General features: G+C 42.5%; 1 protein-coding gene across 1 annotated transcript; it reads right to left on the bottom strand.

Annotated features, from left to right (window-relative positions):
* Window positions 1-1,616: 1,616 nt before the first annotated feature.
* Window positions 1,617-19,565, bottom strand: OCIAD2 (OCIA domain containing 2). Its single transcript, XM_082270175.1, has 6 exons — window positions 19,402-19,565; window positions 13,514-13,595; window positions 12,324-12,377; window positions 11,312-11,359; window positions 5,835-5,991; window positions 1,617-1,735 (listed from the first exon to the last, which is right to left on the bottom strand). The coding sequence occupies exons 1-6, from the start codon at window positions 19,450-19,452 to the stop codon at window positions 1,624-1,626; spliced, it is 504 nt and encodes a 167-aa protein (XP_082126301.1). The 5' UTR covers window positions 19,453-19,565; the 3' UTR covers window positions 1,617-1,623.
* Between the last annotated feature and the right edge of the window lie 4,655 nt (window positions 19,566-24,220).

The raw sequence follows: 24,220 nt of genomic DNA, 5'->3' as shown, positions 1-24,220 counted from the left end.
AGCAAATAGTTTTGATCCTTTTGGGAAAAAGGTTTTAAATTAAATATTAAAGCTCAACACTGTTAAGTACCACTGCCAAATAGTTTGTCTCAACCCTGTAACTGCTACATCTGCAGGATAGCTTATCCAGTTGAAAAACAAACTTAATGTAGGTTCACACTAGTGCGATTCCAGACATTGCATGCGATTTGCACCGCATTGCTGTGCAGGTCACATGCAATGTCTGTGTGATGAGATTTCAGCCATACAGACTGTACTGGCTGTAATTGCATCGTATTTGCACCAAAATGGTGCAGGACCCCTTTTTTTTGTGCTGGAATCTGATCTCATGCACCTATGCAATCCAATTCCTGCACCATTTCACAGTTCGCATTGCGATCTGTGTACTTTTCTGGGGGGGGGGGGGGGAGAGAAAGAGTCCTTGACATTACAGTTACACCCCCAGTGATTCCCAACTCTCAGTGTGAACCACTGTGCAATTCTGGTGCGATGCAGGTGCCGGCACTGAATCGCAGGGTTTCCCGCATCATACCAGTGTGAACCAGGACTTACTGGCTGGATCACCAGGTGAAAACAAAAGAAAGCCTAAAAAAAAAAAAAAAAAAAAAAAAAAGGAGCCAAAGCCAAGTAGAGAGGCTGCCATTGTCTACCTCCTGAAAATGCCAACTGCCTAGCTGCTGTGCTGACCTTTTGAAATCTTTCTGAGTCACTAACTTGAAATGCTCTCAGCCAGTGAAGTAAGAAATCTGTATTTGCTACTTGTTTGGGGCAGCAAATCAAGTCACTACAGGCTGTAGCTTTGTGTGGAAAGACTAAAAAGGTGTGGCATAGCAATCACAAAATACATTGAAAGGAAATTCAATAAAGCTGCTGCGCCACTTTTATGGTGTTAATCCCTATTTATGTATTGTGCCAAAATCATCAGCGACACTTTTGGTTCTGGCAGCAACTCTTGCACAAAATTCAGTTAGTTCTAAAATGCACCAAACTGAAAATAAAATACCAACCATTCAGACATTATGAAAGTGGAGCTAATCAAAACCAACTCCCCTTTGGACTAATAGACACTGGTGCAGACAGATTTTGCTAAAGTGTTTCACATGCATTCTAAAAGTGCCACAACATGTGTCAAAGTCAAGTACAAGCTCCAGACAAGTACATGAATTTTGCACATGCTACACCACTGTAAAGAACCAATGCTAGACACTTCACAAAATCTCCCTGGGCCAGTCTTTATGAATTCTAGGGATTATATTACCAGGGGTCAGTAATGCATTTATGTCCTACCTGCTAAACCAATCCGGCTAGGTAGCTTCACCCACTGAGTGTTACCTGGTGACCACGAACACTGAAGAGGGAATCGTAAGGAAAAATTTCAAATTTTGAGTTGCCAAGAGAACAAGAATAAAAAAGGGAGAATCTTCCAATGGATGGAGACACTTATTTTGGTGACAACCCGATGGGTCTCCTACTCTACCCAAAAAAGTAAAAAAAAAAAAAAAAAAAATATTGGCTTTAGATAAAAGCATTTTATCATCTCCCCCAGTGGGTCATGTGCATGCATGTAGAGAATAACAGGGGAGCTTCTAGCTATCATATCATTAGCAGCAAGCTTACATGAGTTCAGGAGGTAGAAGAGGGGGGCTGTGCAGTCTGTTCTTTATCCTTAGAGTATTTCTTCTTACATTCCTCGGCGCATTTCTTCTTACATTCCTCACAGTGGTGGTGACAGTGCCTGGGGAACAGAAAGGTCACAGTAGGTACAGGAATAAAGCTTTCATCCTTTTTTTGTTTTCCCTTTTCCAGTGTGCATTTGCAGTAGAACCCTATAGATTTCTATGGGGCTGGGAGATGGATAAGTCTATGGGGTTCTACTGCACAGGCAGTAGGAAGTAGAATATGTGCCTGCCAAAAGGTAACCATTGCAGCCTATTGGTGCCAGCGTGAGTATACAGTGGAAGAGGGGAAGAGTGGGTCAGATCAGCACAATGGGAAGTGGAAGAAACATTTAGAAAATGCAGTTTGAATAAAGTCTCCTTTACATTCAAATCAAACCATAAGACAATATGAGTTTTCAATGTAATGCATGATCATTCTTTTGAGAGTAAAAATGTCCAACTTTTTAAACTCTGGCCTCTTTTACACCGGAAGCTGCAAGTAACTGCGCATTGTTTCCTTGTGCATTTGCATGTATTTGATGTGCGTTCTACGTGCGGTTGATGCGCGTTTTTCTATCTGCATTTGTCCTTCAAGGTCACTTCCTTCTTCTCTCCTTGGGCTTCTATGTGCACTGTGATGCATTGCAGTGCATTTCCATGCGTTTTTGCACGTTTGCAGTGCAGAAAAAAAAAAAAAAAAAAAAAAAAGTAGCATACTGTACTTTTCTGCGCTGCACTGTACTGTTCTGCACTGCAATAGTGTGAACTATCCCCATAGGATAGCCTGGATTTTAGACTGTATGCAATTGGAGTGCAGTCCAAAATGCAGCTAACTGCATCCCACTGTGTTGACAGTTAAAAATCAAGGTAATCCTATGGGCATAGTTCACATCATTGCAGTAATAAAAAAATAAAAAAAAATATTATTATTATAGGAGCATGCTGCATTTTCCTGTAATGCAAATTCAGGAAATGTGTAGCTCTCGGGATCAGGGCACTTGCCGAAGAGGTGGAGCCAGGACACACATGAAAACTAAATCTTTACTTCAGCTTATACATCTGTCTTCCAAGTCAGATTTTATTATATATATATATATATATATATATATATATATATATATATATATATATATATATATATATATATATATATATATATATATATATATATATATATATATATATATATATATATATAGTAAAACCTTGGATTGCGAGCATAATTCGTTCCGGAAACATGCTTGTAATCCAAAGCACTCTTATATCAAAGCATATTTCCCCATAAGAAATAATGGAAACTCAGATGATTCGTTCCACAACCATTTATTCATAAGTCCTTCAGTTTATAGTCCATATAAAAAGATTATAGCATTGCGATAGGTTGTGTAACCATAAAATGTCCATCCACACATGGCAGCCTCCACAAGGGGATTAGAAGCAAAATCCAGCAGGAGCTACAGAGTATCAAAGAGAAGAGAGGCGCCTCTAAGTGTAGCAATATGGTTTAATTTAATGAAGGTACAACATTTAGCAACTCACATGGTTGATGAATAAAACAGGCACATCTAAGTATGCAGGCATCCGGGTTAAAGCTGTCCACCTAGACTATCTTCTGCACCGCCGGCTGCCAGTCTCTAATCCTGACCGGGACGTAGATGGCGGTGTGGAGGACGGTCTATGTGGACAGCTTTACCCCTGATGCCTGCATACTTAGATGTGCCTGTTCCAATCATCAACCATGTGAGTTGCTAAATGTTGTACCTTCATTAAATATAACCATATTGCTACACTTAGAGGCGCCTCTTTTCTCTTTTATACTCAGCTGTGACTTGAGGCTACTTGTATATCAAGTCAAAATTTATTTGAAAATTTTGCTCATCTTGCAAAGCGCTCTTAAACCAAGTTACTCTCAAACCAAGGTTTTACTGTGTGTGTGTGTGTGTATATATTTATTACACCCCCCGATTCCAAAAAAGCTGTACAAATTGTAAAAAACAGAATGCAATGATGTGGGTGGAAGTTTCAATTTTCAATATTTTATTCAGAATACAACATAGATGACATATCAAAATGTTTAAACTGAGAAAATGTATACATTTTAAAAAGGGAAAAATAAATTGAATTTTAATTTCATGGCATCAACACATCTCAAAAAAGTTGGGACAAGGCCATGTTTACCATTGTGTGGCATCCCCTCTTCATTTTATAACAGTCTGCAAATGTCTGGGGACTGAGGAGACAAGTTGCTCAAGTTTAGGAATAGGAATGTTGTCCCATTCGTGTCTAATACAGGCTTCTAGTTGCTCAACTGTCTTAGGTCTTCTTTGTCGCATCTTCCTCTTTATGATGCGCCAAATGTTTTCAATGGGTGAAAGATCTGGACTGCAGGCTGGCCATTTCAGTACCCAGATCCTTCTACGCAGCCATGATGTTGTAATTGATGCAGTATGTGGTATGGCATTGTCATGTTGGAAAATGCAAGGTCTTCCCTGAAAGAGACGACGTCTGGATGGGAGCATATGTTGTTCTAGGACTTGGATATACCTTTCAGCATTGATGGTGCCTTTCCAGATGTGTAAGCTGCCCATGCCACACGCACTCATGCAACCCCATAGCATCAGAGATGCAGGCTTCTGAATTGATTGCTGATAACAACTTGGGTTGTCCTTGTCCTTTTTAGTCAGGATGACATGGCGTCCCAGTTTTCCAAAAGGAACTTCAAATTCCGATTCGTCTGACCACAGAACAGTTTTCCACTTTGCCACAGTCCATTTTAAATGAGCCTTGGCCCAGAGAAAAAACGCCTGCACTTATGAATCATGTTTAGATATGGCTTCTTTTTTGGCCTATAGAGTTATAGCCGGCAACAGCCAATGGCACGGTGGATTGAGTTCATCGACAATGTTTTCTGGAAGTATTCCTAAGCTCAGTTTGTGATTTCCATTACAGTAGCATTCCAGTATGTGATGCGGTGCCGTCTAAGGGCCCGAAGATCACGGGCATCCAGAATGGTTTTCCAGCCTTGACCCTTACGCACAGAGATTGTTCCAGATTCTCTGAATCTATGGATGATATTATGCACTGTAGATGATGATAACATCAAACTCTTTGCAAATTTTCTCTGAGAAACTCCTTTCTGATATTGCTCCACTATTTTTTGCCCCAGCATTGGGGGAATTGGTGATCCTCTGCCCATCTTGACTTCTGAGAGACACTGCCACTCTGAGAGGCTCTTTTTATACCCAATCATGTTGCCAATTGACCTAATAAGTTGCAAATTGATCCTCCAGCTGTTCCTTATATGTACATTTAACTTTTCCGGCCTCTTATTGCTACCTATCTCAACTCTTTTGGTATGTGTAGCTCGCATGAAATCCAAAATGAGCCAATATTAGGCATGACATTTCAAAATGTCTCACTTTCAACATTTGATATGTTATTTTATTCACAATATAATATAGATATTAGTTTGAGATTTGTAAATTAGTAAATTTTTTCTTTTTTTTTTTTTTTTTTTTTTTTACACACAACTTTGTACAGTGTCCCAACTTTTGGAATTGGGTTTGTATATATTTATTTAATAATAAAAAAAAATTATAGGTGGACAAAATATAAACATAAAAAATAAAAATGTTTCTTGCCTAAAAACAGACATCCGTTTTCTTCAACAAAAATGTCACAAACCTTCGGTTCCATGAAAAATCTGACAGACAGACCCAGACTGAATGCTCGTGTGAAAGACTCCTAATGTAGCTGAGATCCAATAACCTGGAAGTTTATATCATGAAAACAATGATTTGGAAAGCACATACTGGGGAAACCCCCTCACCAGACACTGCACCTTTTTGCCGACCTGCTACCCCTTCCCCCAAATCACTGTCACTGCATACTCCACCACTGCTCCCTATGTCACCGTTTCAGAGACATGCAGAGAGGAGGAGAGGCCGGATCTCTTCCCACTTCACCCTGAAATCAGGAGACATCACCTCCTCCCCAGTGCAGCCTGTAGAGGCAAGTTAGTCCTCTAGCCTGTAGGGGCTCTGTGCAGTTTGCAGTATTCCCTGGAGAAGGTAAACGTTTCTGTTTTAATTCCTAGATTCTTCTTTTACACCAAGAATAGGATAAGTCTTATTTTCTAAAAAAAAAAAAAAAAAGAAATACATTTATGGCACTTACTTGTGATGTTTTCCAAAAAATCCTGGACCGAATCCACCTCCAATGCCAGGAACAAAACCAGCTTGAAACATTTTATCCATACCGGTGTTTTGAAACTTTTTCTGGCAAGCTCCCATGTATGAAATCTTTCCGACAACAAAACCCAGGAAACCAGCCACTAAGGGTGACAATTCATAAGATTACCATTATGTCCTCAATAAAGTGTGCTTTGACCCATGGACATGAAGGTAAACTGGGCATTATACTAGAAAGTCAGCAGGTAAGATCTGTACCATATTTTTCCATAAACACGAGGTATACAGCGTCCTAAGTTCAGCTCTCAAATTAACAACAAATGTGGTCATCAAAAAACAGCCTTTACCATCTTACATAAATATCTAAACTGAGATTGGATGACCATTAAAGAAAAAAAAAAAAAAAAATGTTTATTTTGGAATATTGTGCAATTATCTGAGAATTAGATCTAAAGCTGAACCCCGGGTACATAGAAGATACCAGTTGCAATTATTTTGTTATTAAAGGCTGGTTTACTTGAAAAAAAAGTCAGCACAAAAGGACATTACTTACTATCCAGTCCGATGTGTCCCTCACACTGCTGGCTCCTGTATTTGTTGAAATCCTCCTATGATCCTACCCTCACCTCCACTGTTGTACTCTTCTGGTGCGACAGGGGTTACCAGACCTAAGACAGGCACTCTTCATGAGGGCTGACTATACCCTTCCCTTTTCACCCCCTTCCATTCATGGAAGCTGTACTATAGCTTCTGTAAATAAAAAATGATCTATGAATGGGCAAATGAATGAAAGTCCTCCTCCTTCATTCATATAGCGCATATTATTTGTGGACACTATAGTACAGCTTCTATGAATGAAGGTGGTTGGCTAAAAGGGCAGGCATAGTCGACATGCTTAATAAGTGGCTCTAGTAACCCCAGCTGCACCAGAAGACTACAGCGGCAGGGGTGGGGATTGATTGAAGTAGGAAGATTTCAACTATTGCAGGAGTTAGCAGCACAAGGGACATGTCAGATCGATAGTAAATAATGTTCTGGATTGGTTTTGTTTTTTTTTTTTAAGTTAGGCTTTACATTTTTCTTGTACTGCCTACTAGTACCTGCCTTTGATCAATTGGCCTGACCTCCTGTCACCCCCTGTACACCTGTACAGCAGCACTCAGTCTAGGCCGGGGAGATGCAGCACTAATACTAATCAGGTAAAGCCTCGTACACACGCAACGATTATCGGCTGACCGATCGTCCGACTTTTGTCCAAGTTGTGTTTTGTTGGTTGGAATGTGCATAGACTGCACACAAATTTTCTCGGCCAACAAAATTCTACTTCAGAAGTGATGTCATGTGTTGGTTTGTTTTCTTTGTGTTTTTTCTTCACTGAGCATGCCCAGACTTGCTCATCAGATTTTTCCCTGACGAAATCTGTACTGACTGCACGAAAATCGGCCGTTGTGTTGACGGCCAACAAAAATTTTATAGTCTGCACACCAGATTTTTTTTCGGCCGAAAAGTCGGAGTTGGTTGTCGGAAGCATCATACTAACAAGCCGAAAATCGGCAGATCGGACGTTGGCCGAAAATTCCCTGCCAATTTTCGACGCGTGTGTATGGGGCTTTAGGTGTAGTGCATATGGGTTGGCAATGGGGATCCTATAGTAGGAGGGAGTGGAGTGAACAAAGGAATTACACATTAGCATGCTGCTGCAACTCCCTCAAGCTGGTGATGAGGAGGTGGCTATTTACAGTAGAGAAAGGTCAACTCTCCAACCTGGCTCTGACATCACTGTGTACATCTAGAACTGGATGGAGTAAAACATCTGTCTGCAAAAACAGCACCCAGCTAATACAGTATGTATTTCAGCTATGTATTAGCGGTTTGCTTTGAGTTCAGGTTTAAAATAAACCAGTGTTGTGAGGAAACACAGGAGCTTCCATTGTGGACCTCCTTCTGAAAAAATGTTAATTGTCCGACTTCCTCTCACGTTGGTGCTTTTGAGAAGCCAGAATTCTTTGATTTACTAGACTCAAAGTATTGAGGATAAAGGATCAACATGACAGCTAGACAACTCAAATTTCCAGAAGGAGAATTGAGTAATGGAGCTGAAAGAAAAGAAAGGAGGTGCAAGTTGCCAATCACCACTCCAGAGGAAATTTGGCTGTAACGAAGCACGCTGGGTTTTCATGTCTATTTTATTATCAGAAACCGTGAACAGAGCTGCTCTTGTCATACTGGTGCAGGTTTTCAGCTCAATTTCTTGTGAGTTTGCCTTTATTGATTTTATTAAAAAGATTTGCACTATTTTTGAACTCTTCTGTTCCGATTCTGGAGAAAAATGCCTTTAGGTCTTTAAGACCTGAACGGATCCTTGGAAGCATCTATTAGGACTTTATTACACAGAACAAAATTATATAAAAACCACCACACACACACACACACACACACACACACACACACACTTGTTTTTGCCCCCCCCATTTTTCATGAGCTGAACTCAAAGATCTAAGACTTTTTCTATGTACACAAGGCCTATTTCCTTCAAATATTGTTCACAAATCTGGCTAAATGTGTGTAGCGCCCCCCCTAACCTCCAGAGGCCTGGTGGTGACCCCTAGAAACAGGGAGGGCCAGCATTCCTCCTCAGGGTGCAGATTACTAGGCATGGTGAGTGGTGTACAAGATAGAAAGATGAACGCCAGTCACTTTTATGCTTGAACAAAAATACATTTATTTCTCACAACAGGAACAAAAAAGGGTAGGGCACAGGACACCCTGAGTCAAAAATGCCAGCTTGGCAGACCCCTTAGACAAAAATGTAGAATAGGCAGACAGCAGTAAAGAAAAAGAGCCTTTAAGGTGTGGACTGACCTGGGAGGTAACACCTCCCCCCTGGGTCCAGTCTCCTATAGCAACAGTATGCAACTCACGGAAGGTGCAGGAGGAACTCTGTGTGGACGATTCCATCTTGATGCCTTACCAGGCTCTCCATGGTTCCCCAGTCCATGGCAGAGTCACCTCTGGTACTTCATCCCAGGTCTCTATCCTTCCCTTCATGCTTCCAAGCAGTGTGCAGGCTCTCCCTTACAGAGCCCTGAGCACATGGTTAGGCCTCAGGCATACCCAGGAGCAGCTGTTCCTCACACATCCACCCAGACAGGGGTCTGGGTGGAAAAGACACTAATCACCCAAGTTCCTCAAAAAAAAAAAAAAAAAAAAAAAAAAAGAGCTTCTCCCAGCATCTCAACGACTACGATTGGCTGAGAGAAACATACATATTCATAACCTGACTCACTGTAATTCATCACGCTAATGCCAAAAGGTAACAGTGCCACCTATTAACAAATGGGAGAAATACAGCCAAACCAGGATTAGGAGAAAATCCAATCCAGCAGGATTATTGCACAAGTGTGCCATAGGCTGGCCACAATAAAGGCCACTTTAAAATGTGCAGTTTTACTGTATTGGGTTGGAGGCCGAAAACCAGTAAGTATCTGATGTGACCACCAATTGCCTCACGCAATACAACACATCTCCTTCGAAGATAGTTAATCAGGATGTTCATTGTGGCCTGTGGAATGTTGGTCTACTCCTCTTCAATGGCTGTGCGAAGTTGCTGGATGCTGGCAGGACCTGGAACGCGCAGTCGTATACGCCGATCCAGAGAATACCAAACATGCTCAATGGGTGACATGTCCGGTGAGTATGCTGACCATGCAAGAACTGGGATGTTTTCAGCTTCCAGGAATTGTGTACAGATCCTTGCAAAATGGGGTCGTGCATTATGCTGCAACATGAGGGAATGGTCGTGGATGAAGGGCACAACAATGGGCCTCAGGATCTCATCACGATATCTCTGTGTATTTAAAATGCCATCAATAAAATGCACCTTTGTTCGTTGGCAATAACATACGCCTGCCCATACGCTCACCCACACAACGCTATACACGCTGTCTGCCATCTGCCCTGTACAGTGAAAACTGGGATTCATTCCTGAACAGAACACCTCTCCATAGTGCCAGACACCATCGAATGTGAGCATTTGCCCTCTCAAGTCGATTACGACGACCAACTGCAGTCAGGTAAAGACCCTGATGAGGTTTCTGAGAGTTTGTGCAGAAATTCTTTGGTTATGCAAATCGATTGTTGAAGCAGCTGGTCTCAGATGATTTTGGGAGGTGAAGATGCTGGATGTGGAGGTCCTGGGCTGGTGTGGTTACACATGGTCTGCAGTTGTGAGGTCAGTTGGATGTGCTGTCAAATTCTCTGAAACGCCTTTGGAGACGGCCCTCAAAATAACTCAACACAGCCATTAATGTCTAAACCACTGGCAACAAAAGTGAGTACATCCCTAAGTGAAATTGTCCAAATTGGGCGCAATTAGCCATTTTCCCTCCCTGGTGTCATTTGACTCATTCGTGTTACAAGGTCTCAGGTGTGAATGGGGAGTAGGTGTGTTAAATTTGGTGTTATCGCTCTCACTCTCTCATATTGGTCACTGGAAGATCAATATGGCACCTCATGGCAAAGAACTCTTGAGGATCTGAAAAAAAGAAGAATTGGTGCTCTACATAAAGATAGCCTAGGCTATAAGAAGATTGCCAAGACCCTGAAACTGAACTGCAGCACGCAGCCACAGCACTTTTGTTCCCAGTGGTTTAGACATTAATGGCTGTGTTTTGAGCTATTTTGAGGGGACAGAAAATGTACACTGTTGTACAAACTGTACACTCACTACTTTACATTGTAGCAAAGTGTAATTTCTTCAGTGTTACATGAAAAGATATAAAATATTTACAAAAATGTGAGGGTGTGCTCACTTTTTAACCCCGCTTAGCAGCCAATTTTACTTGGATAATAGAAAAGGGTTTATTAGAGGAGAAATCTCCTAACAAGGACTCTTTTCAGTGACATCTGTCAAAGGTGGGGACTGCCCTTACTTAGGGAAAATGTCTTTTAACTTCCTTCTCTTCCTGAGTTGGGAAGTTCAAAGAAATTTCAGACAGCCAAAACGGTGAAATGGTTAGAATTTGTTAGATTCTTTTTGCTAAGGCTCCATTCACACCTGAGGGTATCGTTTTCAGGCGTTTGGAGCCAGGCATTGACATCTAACAAAAATGCCTGGAATCTGCCAAAAAAGTAGCTTATGTACTTTTTTGAGCTTCAGGCAACAAAAAGCTCATATGTGAACAGGGGCCATTGAAATGAATGAGATTTTGCTTGTTGGGCGTTTTGAGACTTCAGAGATGAGCGTTTTAAGAGCTGAAAAACGCTCAGGTGTGAACAGGGCCTAAAGTTCCACTTTAAATAATGAAAAAGACCCTACCCTTCCTCACTCATTAATAAACCTATAATATAGTAAAATCCACCACCCCAGATTATGAGCAGTGTTCAATTGAAATGATAAAATGAGGGCAGACCTAGCTGCTGGAAAACGTGAAAATTTAAATCTGCATGTAATTGTATACTTACAAGCAACTTTTGGTAGGGATCCAAACCTTTTGTTTGCTGACAGATATCCTATAAAGAGACAAAAATGATCCAATTGTCATTGTGGGATACAGACATTAAAGCCAGAAATCACTTTTTGTCATTACTTAAAGCAAACTTGCTTGGAAGGAAATGCGGAGGCCCCCATTGCGGACCTTAGAGTACAGCCTAATACAAGTCTGGGGGCTTTTTGTGCAGGCATGAACAGCAAAAATTAATATGTGTGCAGCAACATCAAGTAGGGAGAAATTTCTTCAGGTCATGTGATATATGGTGGTATTCAAATGCTAAATTATCAAAACAGGAAAAAAATAAATAAATAAAAAAGGTTTCAGCCCAAAATGTCTGAAAACCTAAAACCAAAAATATATGGCAAATATTAACACCAAAGTGGTTGATTTAGATTAAAAAATAAATAAAATACAAATGCTGAGCCATTCAACCAGTAAAAGTGCATGTATATGTATGAATGGGGCATAAATGATTGTCAACAGGCTGCATCTGTGCTGTTTGAATGCAAGTTATGGATTTAAAGTTGAAAATACAGAATTATTATTATTAATATTATTATTAGTAGATGGGGCTAAGATCCTATAATACTTAGATCCATCCAATGGCCAAATGCAGTATTTTATATTTTAAATTCACTTTACATCTGAACAGCATAGGATATAGTCCTATTTTCATTCATTCTTGCCCCATTCACACAAATGAAAGTGCATGCAATTCTTTATAAATGAACCTCCAAGTGAATACCTTACTCCCTTCCTCTTCATCTCTGTAACAGAAGGTGGGTATGTTCTGTGGTCTGGCATGACTTATAACACAGAGATAAAACATTGAGAAACATTGAGGAAACTTGCATGTTTTGCAGGGACGTACAGATTTATTTTTTTTTGGCCAGAAACATACTTAAGAATGTGTGATGGATACCTCCTGTGCTGGACACCCCTCCAAATACAATGATGCATTTTATTGCACACGATTTACTGACCTTTGTAAACGAGGCCCTGAGTGGCAAGCATGCTACCAAGAGACAGAGGCAGAGCTGTTAAGAAAAAGAAGGATCTATAAGAATTAAATAGCCACAGGAATGGAATATAAAACCATGAAATGTAATTTGCACAATCATGCACTCACCAATATGGAGTATACTCCACAGACAGTCAACTCATCTGACCCCCTAACAGTTGATCTGGCAATCATTAGCAGGTTTTACACCCCCATAAAATAAGCCCCAATGACAGGGCCATGTTACCGAATGGGCATGCTGGGCAGTTGCTCGGGGGGCCCCACCTGCCCAGTGACCCAGCCAAGCATTAGTCCCGATTCCCGTGTTCATCCCACCGCCGAACTTAGCAGGTGGCATGCGCCTGTCGGCCCTGCGCTGCTATCAGGCCACTTGAGCAGTGGAGGGGGGGAGTCCACAACTGCAGGAATGCCTGTCCATCTCCATGGGAACAGGCACACACAGGACAGTCGAGTCTGACTCCCATCCGTGTGTGTGTTCACCGGTCCCAGCCGCTGAACTTGGAAGCTGTCATTAGTCTTGCATTGCTGTACCAATAAATATCGCCTTATCAATAATTTGCAGTTTTAGTCTTGTGGGTAATTTTGTGGGCAGTGCCTGAGGCCCTTTAATGCTCTTAAGATGGCACTACCAATGAGTAATTAAAGTAAATCTAAAAACATTTTTTCTTTTCCATTTCGTATAGTATAAGGGAGGGCTAAAACCCCATCAGTTTTAATTTTTGCCATTTGTATCTCACTTGGGAGATTTTTCTTCACTTTCTGTTCCATTGACAAAATAGGAAGTAAAAGGAAATCCCTCCAAAAGTGAGACGCCACCAGAACTAGTATCCCCAATGGAAGATTTCCTATATTTTTCTGTTCTATTGACAACCCAAAATTTAGGATACTTTTTCACTTTTGGTAATAAGGGGTAACAAGAACAATAGAGAGGGTGAATCCCCCTAACGGGACAAAAAAAAAAAAAAAAAAAACAAAGTGTTATAATCTCTCTCCACTCTAACCAATAAAAAAAAAAAAAGTTTTGCCCTTAGTTACACTTTAACTGCCAGTAACGCAAAAATTATCTTTGGCTGGTTTGACTATTGAGGTTGTTGCTGAACTTGTTGTCAACTGCCAACTATACATTAAAAACATACTAGATCACATGTGTACCTCTGTACCAAAAGCTTTCCTCTTTGCATTCCTTCATGATTTTTTTAATGTCTTGCCTTTGTTCAGGTGTAAAGGGACACTTCTGTGGAGGAAAAAACACCAATTAATACTCATTATGTATTCATACTACAGCGGGCTACTCTTTGTAATACTGGCATTTTCTATAAACACATCTCCCTGAGGATTTAAAGCGGAGTTCCGGCCTATTTTGCAACTTTAGTGATTCCTGGAGTGCTCGCTATGCTGATCAACAAGTGGGCATTGTCAATTTTTTTCGGGGGTCCCTTACCTTATTTTCATAGGCGCATTAATTGTACTTCCTCCTTCTCCCCCCTCTGTGGCCGCGGCCACCGAGATCACTTCCGCCTTTGCATTGCATCTGGGAGCCGTTTGTCATCATTCCCAGGAGGCTGGAATCAGGAAGAACTTCCAGAACACTCCCTGGAATCAGGAAGAAGGACACAGCACTGTGGCTTCAGATGCCCACATTCAAGATGGCCGCACCCAGACAGCATTTTTAAAAGTAAGATTTTGACTAAAATCCAATACTGTATACCTTGCAAGTATGAGAATAGCGGTTCTGTAAAGGGCGATGGATTGGTATTATACGGGTATTTTTAGTTAAAAAAGGTATTTGAGGCCGGAACTCCGCTTTAAGGGATAACTCAATCTTTGACACCATCCTTCACCCATATTTATGCTGCAACATGGTGCAAATGCACCCCCCACCCCTCAAACTGCTTCCCCTAGGACAGTGTGCAGGGGGTTCTTCTCCCCCCAGTTGTATGTAACACTCAAAAGCCACACTTTAAGATGTACACATGAGCAGGTTTACGGAAGCATGGCCAGTGGCAGCCGGTCTATTGAGGGCGCCGCCCCCCCATCCATGCGTCCGGCCCCTAATCTGCATGCAGGGGCGCCGGAAGCATGGAGCTGAATGTTTTTTTTTTTTTAAATCACCTGATTAGAGCCAGAGGCTCTAATAGGGTGATGCAAAGGGTGGAGCCGGGGCACAGAGCACTGCGCCCCGAGCACACCCATTGTGTGACAATAGCGAATGAAAATTCGCTATTGCCACACTGATCCACCTCCTGGCCAATCAGGAAGCGCATCCGATACGCGCTTCCTGATTGGCCGCAAGGCAAACCCCATGCCATTGACCGAGGAGGAGGCGGGAGGACTGGAGGAGACGCGCCGCCGGGACTGATGAGAAGCCGCCCGCCGCCGCTTTAGGTAAGTAAGGGGGCATGCACGCTGATCTCTGCATTGGGGGGACGCACGCTGATCTCTGCATTGGGGGCACGCACGCTGGTCACTCTGCATTGAAAGGGGGCACGCACGCTGGTCACTCTGCATTGAAAGGGGGCACGCACGCTGGTCACTCTGCATTGAAAGGGGGCACGCACGCTGGTCACTCTGCATTGAAAGGGGGCACGCACGCTGGTCACTCTGCATTGAAAGGGGGCACGCACGCTGGTCACTCTGCATTGAAAGGGGGCACACTATACCTTAATTACTGAAGGCTCCTTTCACACTTTTGCGACCTCAAAGTCACGCAATTTTTTTACAGCGTTTTTTGCCGCAAAGCAATGCCTATTAAAATTTTTCTGTTTGCGCCCCCCCAAAAATTTTGAGCACCAGCTGCCACTGAGCATGGCATATACCTGCATACAGCTAGTGTACAGCCCACAATTTACATTGCATGCCTGAAAGCATCTGTGTGCATGTGACCTAAAATGTATAAGCATAGCATGACTGGTGTTGCTGCGATGATTTCAGGATGTTGAAACAACAGAACATCTCATCACAGATGAATTGTAATTGGAGTGGTATATAAAGTAATGGATGACAGCCCTGGAGGGAAATGTGGTTTGCAGTGGTTGGCAACTCATCTCTATGTGTTAGGCAGACCTAAGCAATCTAGTGGTTGGGAATAAAGTAGTATACTGAATACCCAAACAGCAGCACCTATTGGCTGCAGCTCTTGTTTGGGTGACCGTTTTCCACCTGGTTCAATGTTAGATGGGAGGGTGTCAATGAGGCCACCCAAAATTTTTTTTTTTTTTTTTGGAAGCGGCTGAAATTGACTGTATGGCCAGCTTTATGATGAGTAAGGTTATGGCTGAATGCTTGCCTTGCAGTTCTGTGTAGGTGGACACTACAAACCCTACACACCCTTTACTACAGTGAGCTGAAGTGTGCAAAAGGTTGTGACACACAGTGTAAGGTAACTATATAACGTGAAGAGGCACTGATTGCATCTAACCCAGTTCCCACACAATCATTGTACTGGTTAAACATTTACTCCAAATGGAACAGCCCGATTCCAGTGTTCCATAACATACACTCTATGAAGCTACTTAAGGTTTATCGTTTTATCATATACAGCAAATCTGTTGCTCTTATTCCATAGCAAATATTAAAAAAAACGATCAGGACTGAATGGTGATATTTTAAAGATTGCTTAGTGTGTGCTATCACATGACACATTCTAAAATGGACTATTCAAACAGTAAAGCTCAGTTTATGTATATTCCCACAAAGACAAGGACGTAAAGCTGAAGTTTAAGTTTGACTTTTTTGCATAGTTAACATTGGTCCAGTTTGGACCAATGTACATATGCAGGGCTTTTTTTCCTCAGAGAATAGGTAAAGGAACCCCCCCCCCCCTCCTCTGAGTACTGTCCCTTGGTTCCACGCCCTACCAACCTCCCAGTACTTCCCCAAGTATCATTTTGTGATGCTAAATAATTTTTAAGGGATTTGTTCCTGTCTAATAACAAGAAAAGCAGTAAAATAGATCCCCTGGAGCCAGCAACAATAGACCCCACCCCAGCAACAATAGATCCCTCACACAACATTAGACTCCCCCAGCAACAATGGACCTTAAACCAGCAACAATAGACCCCCCTCAGCAACAACAGACCTCACCCAGCACAATAGTTCCCCCCACTCACACAGAAGCAATGGACCACCCACAACAGGAACATTAGAGGCCCCCAGCAGCAACAAGAGATCTCCCAGCATCAATAGAAGCTCCAGCACACCCCTTACTATTACACACATTCAGTGCTGGAGGTCCCAGAACTGCATTCCCCCACGTTCCTGCTGAAAAAAAGCCCTGTGCGTATGTAAGTGCCATACCTTGCCAATCCCCATGGAAGCTGGAAATCACTGAAGAAGGCACCGTTATTACAGTGATCGCCACCGTCTCCCAGATTCCATGTAAAACGGCTGCCCTAAACATAGCAGGTTACTCATTAGGCAGCAGAATTGCTTGGGACAGGACCCAAAAAACTGTTCCTTCGATTTTTCGACTCGGAAAAGTTAACCGATTTTCTATTTGTGCCCATTAACTGGACGAAAAACGTACAAATGGACCATATGACAGATTTTCGAACGATTTTTTGGCTAGTGTATGGCCAGCATTAGAGAATACAAAGGTTTACATATATGAGAAACTGGATTAATAAGTAGAGCACAATTTCAAGTGCCACTTGCCTGACATCTGTGCCACTTTATGCACAGATGTCTACACACTTCACACCTGAAAAAAAAAAAAAAAAAAAAAAAATCACAAATAATAATTCAGGAACCTTTTTTTTGCCCAAATCGATGTGGCACCGCATAATCGGAGTCCCAACAATTTGAACGGTTCCATTGCCGACAATAGGGTGCAATTCGCCATGCAATTTGGAACTGTTAAATCGCATAACAAGTTGCACCAGTGTGAACGGGGCTAAATAACGTTTAAATAAACTTCTGCAATATTTTATTGATTCCCTAAAAAATTGACCAAATCTGTTTAAAATGTCTGAGAATCCATTTAAAATAGCAAAGGGCCTTGGTCTTAATGGCATCATTGAATGCTCGGACGAAAGATTTTTCAGACTTTGGTGTGAAAGTTTAGAAGGAAAATCTAACCATGTATGGTCAGCTTTAGAAATATCCTTGTCATTGGCTTATTAGAGGGAAAAATTTGAATGATATCCAAGAAATTCTAACCCTAAATGATTGATTCCCCCCCCCAAGATAGGTCATGTTTGGAGAGGCCAAGCAGTGTTCAATTGCAAATGATGATTTACTATGAGGCCACACTCTAATAGAAATATACTACTGTATATACTCCTGGGTCCTGCCCAAGTATACTTGTGAAGCTGGCCATACACTATACAATCCAATTGTACAGAGTCTGATATCTTCTTTAGACTGAAGATGGCCATATAGGGTTCAAAAGAAACTGAATCAAGGTAGTGGTTTTGTTCAACATGCTGGTTGAATGAAAAAAAACGGACTAAATGTATGGGAAGCTTTACCAAAACTATTAACTGGCATGCAACTAAAAAAATATTGCGGTTTATAGTTGAGACTAAGCAAATAATTAGTGTGAACTTCCAGATCCTGTGAAAACGACCTACTAAAGGACATGTTGTAGGAGACTTGTGCATATAAAAAAAAAACCCAAACAAATTCAGGAAACTTTCTATAATAACCATAAACACAGCCGGTTTTACCTAATATTCCGATGAGAGTCCACCATAAAAAATATCAACAATTTAGTTTACATTGTTGATTTCCTAATCATACAATTTGTCCATGAACTTGAATCATAATAAAAAAAAAAAAAAAAAAAAAAAAAAAAAAAAAGTGTAAAAAAGAAGAAGGGGGAAATAAAAAAAGTATTTCACGTTTTAGTCTCTTCATGTACACCCCCCCCCCCCCCCCAGGTATTAAAAAAATTAGAGAACAATAGCACATGACCGCACGTTTGCACTCAAATAGAAACTACATGTGTCAGTGCAGGCTTGTACGAGGCTGTCGTGACTTTGTGGTTTTTTTTTTTTTATATATAAACGATGACATAAAATTGTAGAGTTTAAATTGTTCTTTTGTTTTAAATTCAGTACATCTGAGAAATCAAATGTACACACAAGACCTTGTATGCAGATGGCATTATATGTATGATACAAAGTGCTGTGCGCAATATAGTAGTGACTGGTTAGTAATTTAGTAAAAGTTCAGCTGCCCATAGACGACAAATCTCCTTATTTGGCTAAAAATGATCTAAAATTTGTTTTGTTCCACAAATAGTTGCATAATGGAATCATGTTTAGGGAACATTCAGGTAAACAATGGCGGTCAGCTTCTGAATATACATCTAATCATGCACTCATGTCAGCTGACCCAAAAGTTCTATACATTGATTCTGTTTTTTTTTTTTTTTTTTTTTTTTTTACTCCCCCCATTTTTAACATAGGAACATAGAAGATGGCAAAAAAAAAAAAAACACACCACAACAAATGGTCTGTCCTTTTTTTTGTCCAAGTATAAATCTATGTTTGCCCCAAGCTTGTTTGAATTCAATTACTGTTGACGGACTGTAATTAAATTTCCATTACTTTAAGGCTTCATTCACGCAGATCTGAGGCATAGTCCATGAAGGGACTGTGTGTTTATGCGGCTTCAGCTGCCAGGTGCTGTGTGCAGCTTGCCCCGATTTGACAGGCATGAAGGGGAACCCTGAATGCAGACCTCGCGCATTCAAGCCCATGCCCCTGTATGCCAGTCAAATTTGGATGAGCCACTGGGTCTGTGCAAAGACAGGCTGCCTGGCCTGCATACAACACCTAGCGACTCAAGTCACATAAACACATTCACAGACTACAGGTCCCAGCGCCTGTGTGAATGAGGCCCAAATATCCAAAGACAAGATGCAGATCACTAAATTAATCCAATGAAGAAGGGTTTTAGACTTGAAAGAGCATTTTTTTTTTCCAGTCAGATGTAAAGATACAAGATCTATAGAGAGTAAGCCTATTTGTCTCATCTACAGTACATTCTACAACTGCATACAAATAGAGAGGAGCATCTATAAAACAAATACTTACTCTAGGGCCGTGTGGTGGAGGTGTTCCTTCGGGTGGTACTTGTTCTGCCATACTTCTAGTAGATTGGAAAGAATGGAACGATTGTAGGACAACAAAGAAACTTTCCTTGTGTTCTGCTGGTGGTGAGCTAGTGACTGATTTTTAAACTCTAGCAGCTGCCTGTGTTTACATGTGGGAAGTGAAGGAGGCTGTCTACGCCCAGTTCTCAATGACGCTTATAAACTGAGCTAGGGGCCTGATGAGGGGAAATATCAGGAATCTATAGGTAATACCTATAGGGGGACTTAGAATAGTTGTCTGCCCTTTAAAGACATCAGTAATATGACTTATATATGGGATATGGGATCAATTCAATTTCTCTTGTTGAGGTGTTATTTCTTTACAACTGTTCCACCTCTGTAGGGGAAACGCACCTCATATATTCATTTGCAGTATGTACCTCCGAGCGTTTCATTGTGCACGGGAGAAACAGTTACAGCGCACAGCTCAGCTGCATGCAGGCTGTCAAAGTCGATGGTAGACTGCGGCTGGATGGGGCAGAAGGTTGTTCCAAGTGGTACTGGCATTTAGGGCCCTCTGTGTAAGCGTCGGTTCACACTACAGCGATCCGACTTAGGGGGCGACCTGTGAAGTTGCGTGCAGCGCGACTTGGGCACGACTTGCACGGACTTCATAAAATGAATGTCTATGCAAGTCGCTCCAGGTCGCCCCGAAGTAGTACAGGACCCTTTTTCTAAGTCGGAGCAACTTGTGTCACTCCTATTAGAACCGGTCCTGTACTACATTATGGGACGCGACGGTGCGTGACTTGTCAGGCTGACCAAGTCACCTGACAAGTCGGACTAGTGTGAATGGACACCAAGGAAACAAAGCTTACACTTCATCTTTTAACTTTACGTAAAGATGTGTTGCAATGCATTGATATGTGTTGTGAGGCATTTTATTTTCTGCGCTACAAAAAAAATCAGTATGTCTGAATTTTTCCTTAACACACACCAACACGTTGCTTGGTGTGAACTGGGCACATGGATAGCAATAGCATTTGCTGTGTCCTTGCATTGAACCTGCGTTGAATAACTCAAATCAACACAGTTTGACACCCCATGTGTGAATGAGCCCTTACTGTTCCAACTCTGCTTTAAGGCCAGGTTCACACTAGCTGCGGCTCACAGGGGGTCCGGTGCATCCCTGTTCTCTGTATCAGGTCCGAAGTTTTGCCTGAAATGGAGCTTAAGACGCACAGGCCCCCTTTCCAGTGCGAACCGTGACCGCCCTGGAGGTGTGTGAACCGGCTCCATTGAATTTTTGCCTGAATTTGGACCTGAAACGGAGCTTAACCACTTGCCGACCGCCGCACGACTATCTACGGCGTCGGTCAGCCCCTCACAGGCAAAGTGACGTAGGGCTACGTCACTAGCTTGTGAGGGTCTAGGGAGCGAGCGCGCTCCCGCTCCCGCGTGGTCACGGACCCCCCCGCGCGTGTGACCGGCGGACCCGATGTCCGCCGGCCACTCTGCGATCGGCGGGGGAGAGGGAGAAAGTCAGGCAGCTTGTGTAAACAAGCTGCCTGTCATTCTCCCCTCTGTATGAGAGATGATCATATGGATCTACTATGTAGATCCGTTGATCACTCTGCATACAGCTGAAGCCACAGCCAATCACAGTTAGAATCACGCCCCTAGGGACACACACAGCCCCTCCCTCTCAAATAAAGTTAACCCCTTCACTACCAGTGTATTTTTACAGTAACAGTGCATATATATAGCACTGATTACTGTAGAAATGTCACTGGTAACCCCAAAAGTGTCAAAAATGTCAGTCAAGGGTCCGATCTGTCCGCCGCAATGTCGCAGTACCGCAAAAAAATCGCAGATCGCCGCCATTACGCGTTAAAAAAAAAAACAACAAAAATGACAAAAATCTTTCCCTTAGTTAGTAAACGCAATAACTTTTGCGCAAACCAATCAAAATACGCTTTTTGCGATTTTTTTACCAAACATATGTAGCATAAAACAAATTGGCCGAAAATGTTAAAAAATTTAGATTTTTACATTTTTTTGGGGGGGAATTTCATATAAAAAAAAAGGGAAAAATATTGCTATTTTTGCAAAATTTACGCTCTTTTTTTGTTTATAGCGCGTGATCAAAAAATCGCACAGGTGATCAAATACCGCCAAAAGAAAGCTCTGTTTGTGGGAAAAAAAGGACGCCAAATTCGTTTAGGTACAGCGTCGCACGACCGCGCAATTGTCCGTTAAAGTCACGCAGTGCCGAATCGCAAAATACCCCCTGGTCGTTTAGCAGCCAAATCCTCCGGGGCTTAAGTGGTTAAGACGCACAGGACCCTTTTCCAGTGCAGGCCGCGACTGCCCTGGAGGTGTGTGAACCGGCTCCATTGAATTTTTGCCTGAATTTGGACCTGAAACGGAATTTAAGACGCACAGGACCCTTTTCCAGTGCGGACCGCAACCGCCCTGGAGGTGTGTGAACTGGCTCCATTGAATTTTTGCCTGAATTCGGACCTGAAACAGAGCCTAAGATGCACAGGGCTCTTTTCCAATGCGTATCGCGATTGCCCTGGAGGTGTGTGAATCCGTTCCATTGAATTTTTGCCTGAATTCGGACCTGAAACAGAGCCTAAGACACACAGGACCCTTTTCCAGTGTGGCTCACGACCGCCCTGGAGGTGTGTCAACTGGCTCCATTGAATATGTGCCTAAATTCGAACCTGAAACAGAGCCAAAGATGCACAGGTCCCTTTTCCAGTGCGGACCACGACCGTCCTGGAGGTGTGTGAACCGGCTCCATTGAGAGACGGTCACGCACTCCTGTCATACGAATTGGATGTGGGGAAACCTGCATCCAATTCGCATAAGTGTGAACCCAGCCTCACAGTGAGAATGTGGATAGGGGAGACAAAACAGGGAGATAATTACCTGCACCTATTCCCTGACAAGAAAGCCCAGTGTACAACACAGCTCATGGAATGCAGGGATCAGGAGTAGAAGACACAGCACAAGATACAGAGTGCAAAGGTCTGGAGTATGTAACAATGCCTTCTGCTGGTCTGTGAGAGGAAAAAAATGTTGTGACATCTGTAAAGCAGCTGGCATTAAAAATGCAAAGGCATTGTCAGTGAAAGGAATAAATGCCCATGGTCAGTGGGTGTAAGCATTCACCGTAAGTAACTGCAGTGGAAAAAATAATTCCATCAGCATCAGTGGAAGGGAGAATCCTCCTTCTCAGCCTTAGTATTAGTGGAGGAAGAATCCACCCTCCCAGCATCAATATCAGCAGAAGGAAGAACCCCCTCCCAGCAACAATATCATCTGATGGAAGAATTCCCCTCCCAGCACTAGCATCAGTGGAAGAAAGAATCCCCCTTCCCAAGGCATTTGTGGTCAGTAGGAAAAAGATTCTCCCTGCCGACTTCCCAGGCATTGATGGTCAGTTGAACAATCCCACTCCTTCCCTTCCATGGTATTGGTGGTCAGTAACCCCCAACCCCCATCTTCAGGTATTGATGCATATGATCACCTTCTCACCTGCAAGCTTTGTCCAATGACACTGTCTGTGCTATGACCACACCACCAGAACTATGCACATACTATCACCCACCATGTGTGCATAGGTTTGGAGTTGAGTTCTGGAATGACAGTCATGGCTCATATCTGTGGGATGCCAGAATTAGGTTACCCTATTCTTACTTACATTTGTCGCAGAGCCACATTTTGCAGCACTGTTTTTTCCCCTTGGTAGAGGTCTCCTTCAGCACCAAAGATCTAAATACACAAACAGGCCTTGCATAATGAAGAATCAAGACTTAATCAGGGACTATGCAAACTCAACACCATGTGACACTGCTCTGGGTCTGGTGATTTGCCCTTCAGGTGCTGTTTGGTGAGGAGACAAAGGGATCATAACATGTTCCTCTATATTTGCAAATACCCAGTATATCTTAGTCAGGCCACAGGAGAACAAGTGGATAGTAAGCACATGATGCTACATCTTAGTATGGTAAAGTTCTGGTTCATATAAGTGTAGCACTGTCCCCATAGTGTGATGACTTCTTGGGTCTCCTCTGATTATCTGCAGACAGCCAATAAGAGACAGTTCACTCATCGATCCTTACTCCCAGTTGCTTGGTACTCAATAAACAGCCCTGGGGATTTGTTTTTTTGTATTTTTTGTGGAACTTGGATCGGAGAAAGGAAAAGTGGGACATTCCAACTTGAATTATTTACAGTAGATAAGGACAATTCTCACTTGGCCTCACTGGGTTATTTGTGGAAGCAGACACACTCCTTTAACCATACTGCCACTTGTATGGAAAAATTAAGTCGTCTTGCTCTCTACAAGCAGCAGACTTGATGCAACTACATTATCGTCAGGACGCTCACTAGCATCTACTTGACTGACACCTGTCCACTCACTTTTCTAGCAGAAAGGGTGGCCTTACCAGACAGGCCCCATGACACAGATCTGATTCAGATCTGGCACAGGCAGAATCAGATCTGGCATAGGCAGAATCAGATCTGGCATAGGCAGAATCAGATCCGGCACAGGCAGAATCAGATCCTTACCAGTGTCTCCCTTCCAGTCAGCTCTGCAGAACCTCTGGGTTCATCTTCTATCTGACTCCGGCCCTCAAACTGACCACCTGAGGCCGCCCCCTCCATCCGGGACCGTGCTATCGAGCTGAAAGACACCGAGCACATGTGCTCTTGGAATTTCTACTGTATCCCAGCATGCACTGAGGCACTTTGCTCTGCCAATCACCAGGGCTGTACTAAATGCCTGTGAACTCATTTGTCAGGTT

This window comes from Pelophylax lessonae (genome assembly GCF_965119305.1).
Source record: "Pelophylax lessonae genome assembly, chromosome: 1".
Taxonomy (NCBI): Eukaryota; Metazoa; Chordata; class Amphibia; order Anura; family Ranidae; genus Pelophylax; species Pelophylax lessonae.
The sequence above is the reverse complement of the archived record's forward strand: the minus strand, read 5'-3'. Positions and strand labels throughout refer to the sequence as shown.

Coding starts and splice junctions, on each gene's coding strand:
- OCIAD2 (XM_082270175.1), bottom strand. CDS start 19,452: ATGGCAGAACAAGTACCACCCGAAGGAACACCTCCACCACACGGCCCT. Junction 12,378..13,513: donor GGAAAGCTTTTGGTACAGAG/GTACACATGTGA, acceptor TTTTCTTAACAG/CTCTGCCTCTGTCTCTTGGT. Junction 1,736..5,834: donor TTTTTTGGAAAACATCACAA/GTAAGTGCCATA, acceptor TCTGTTCCCCAG/GCACTGTCACCACCACTGTG.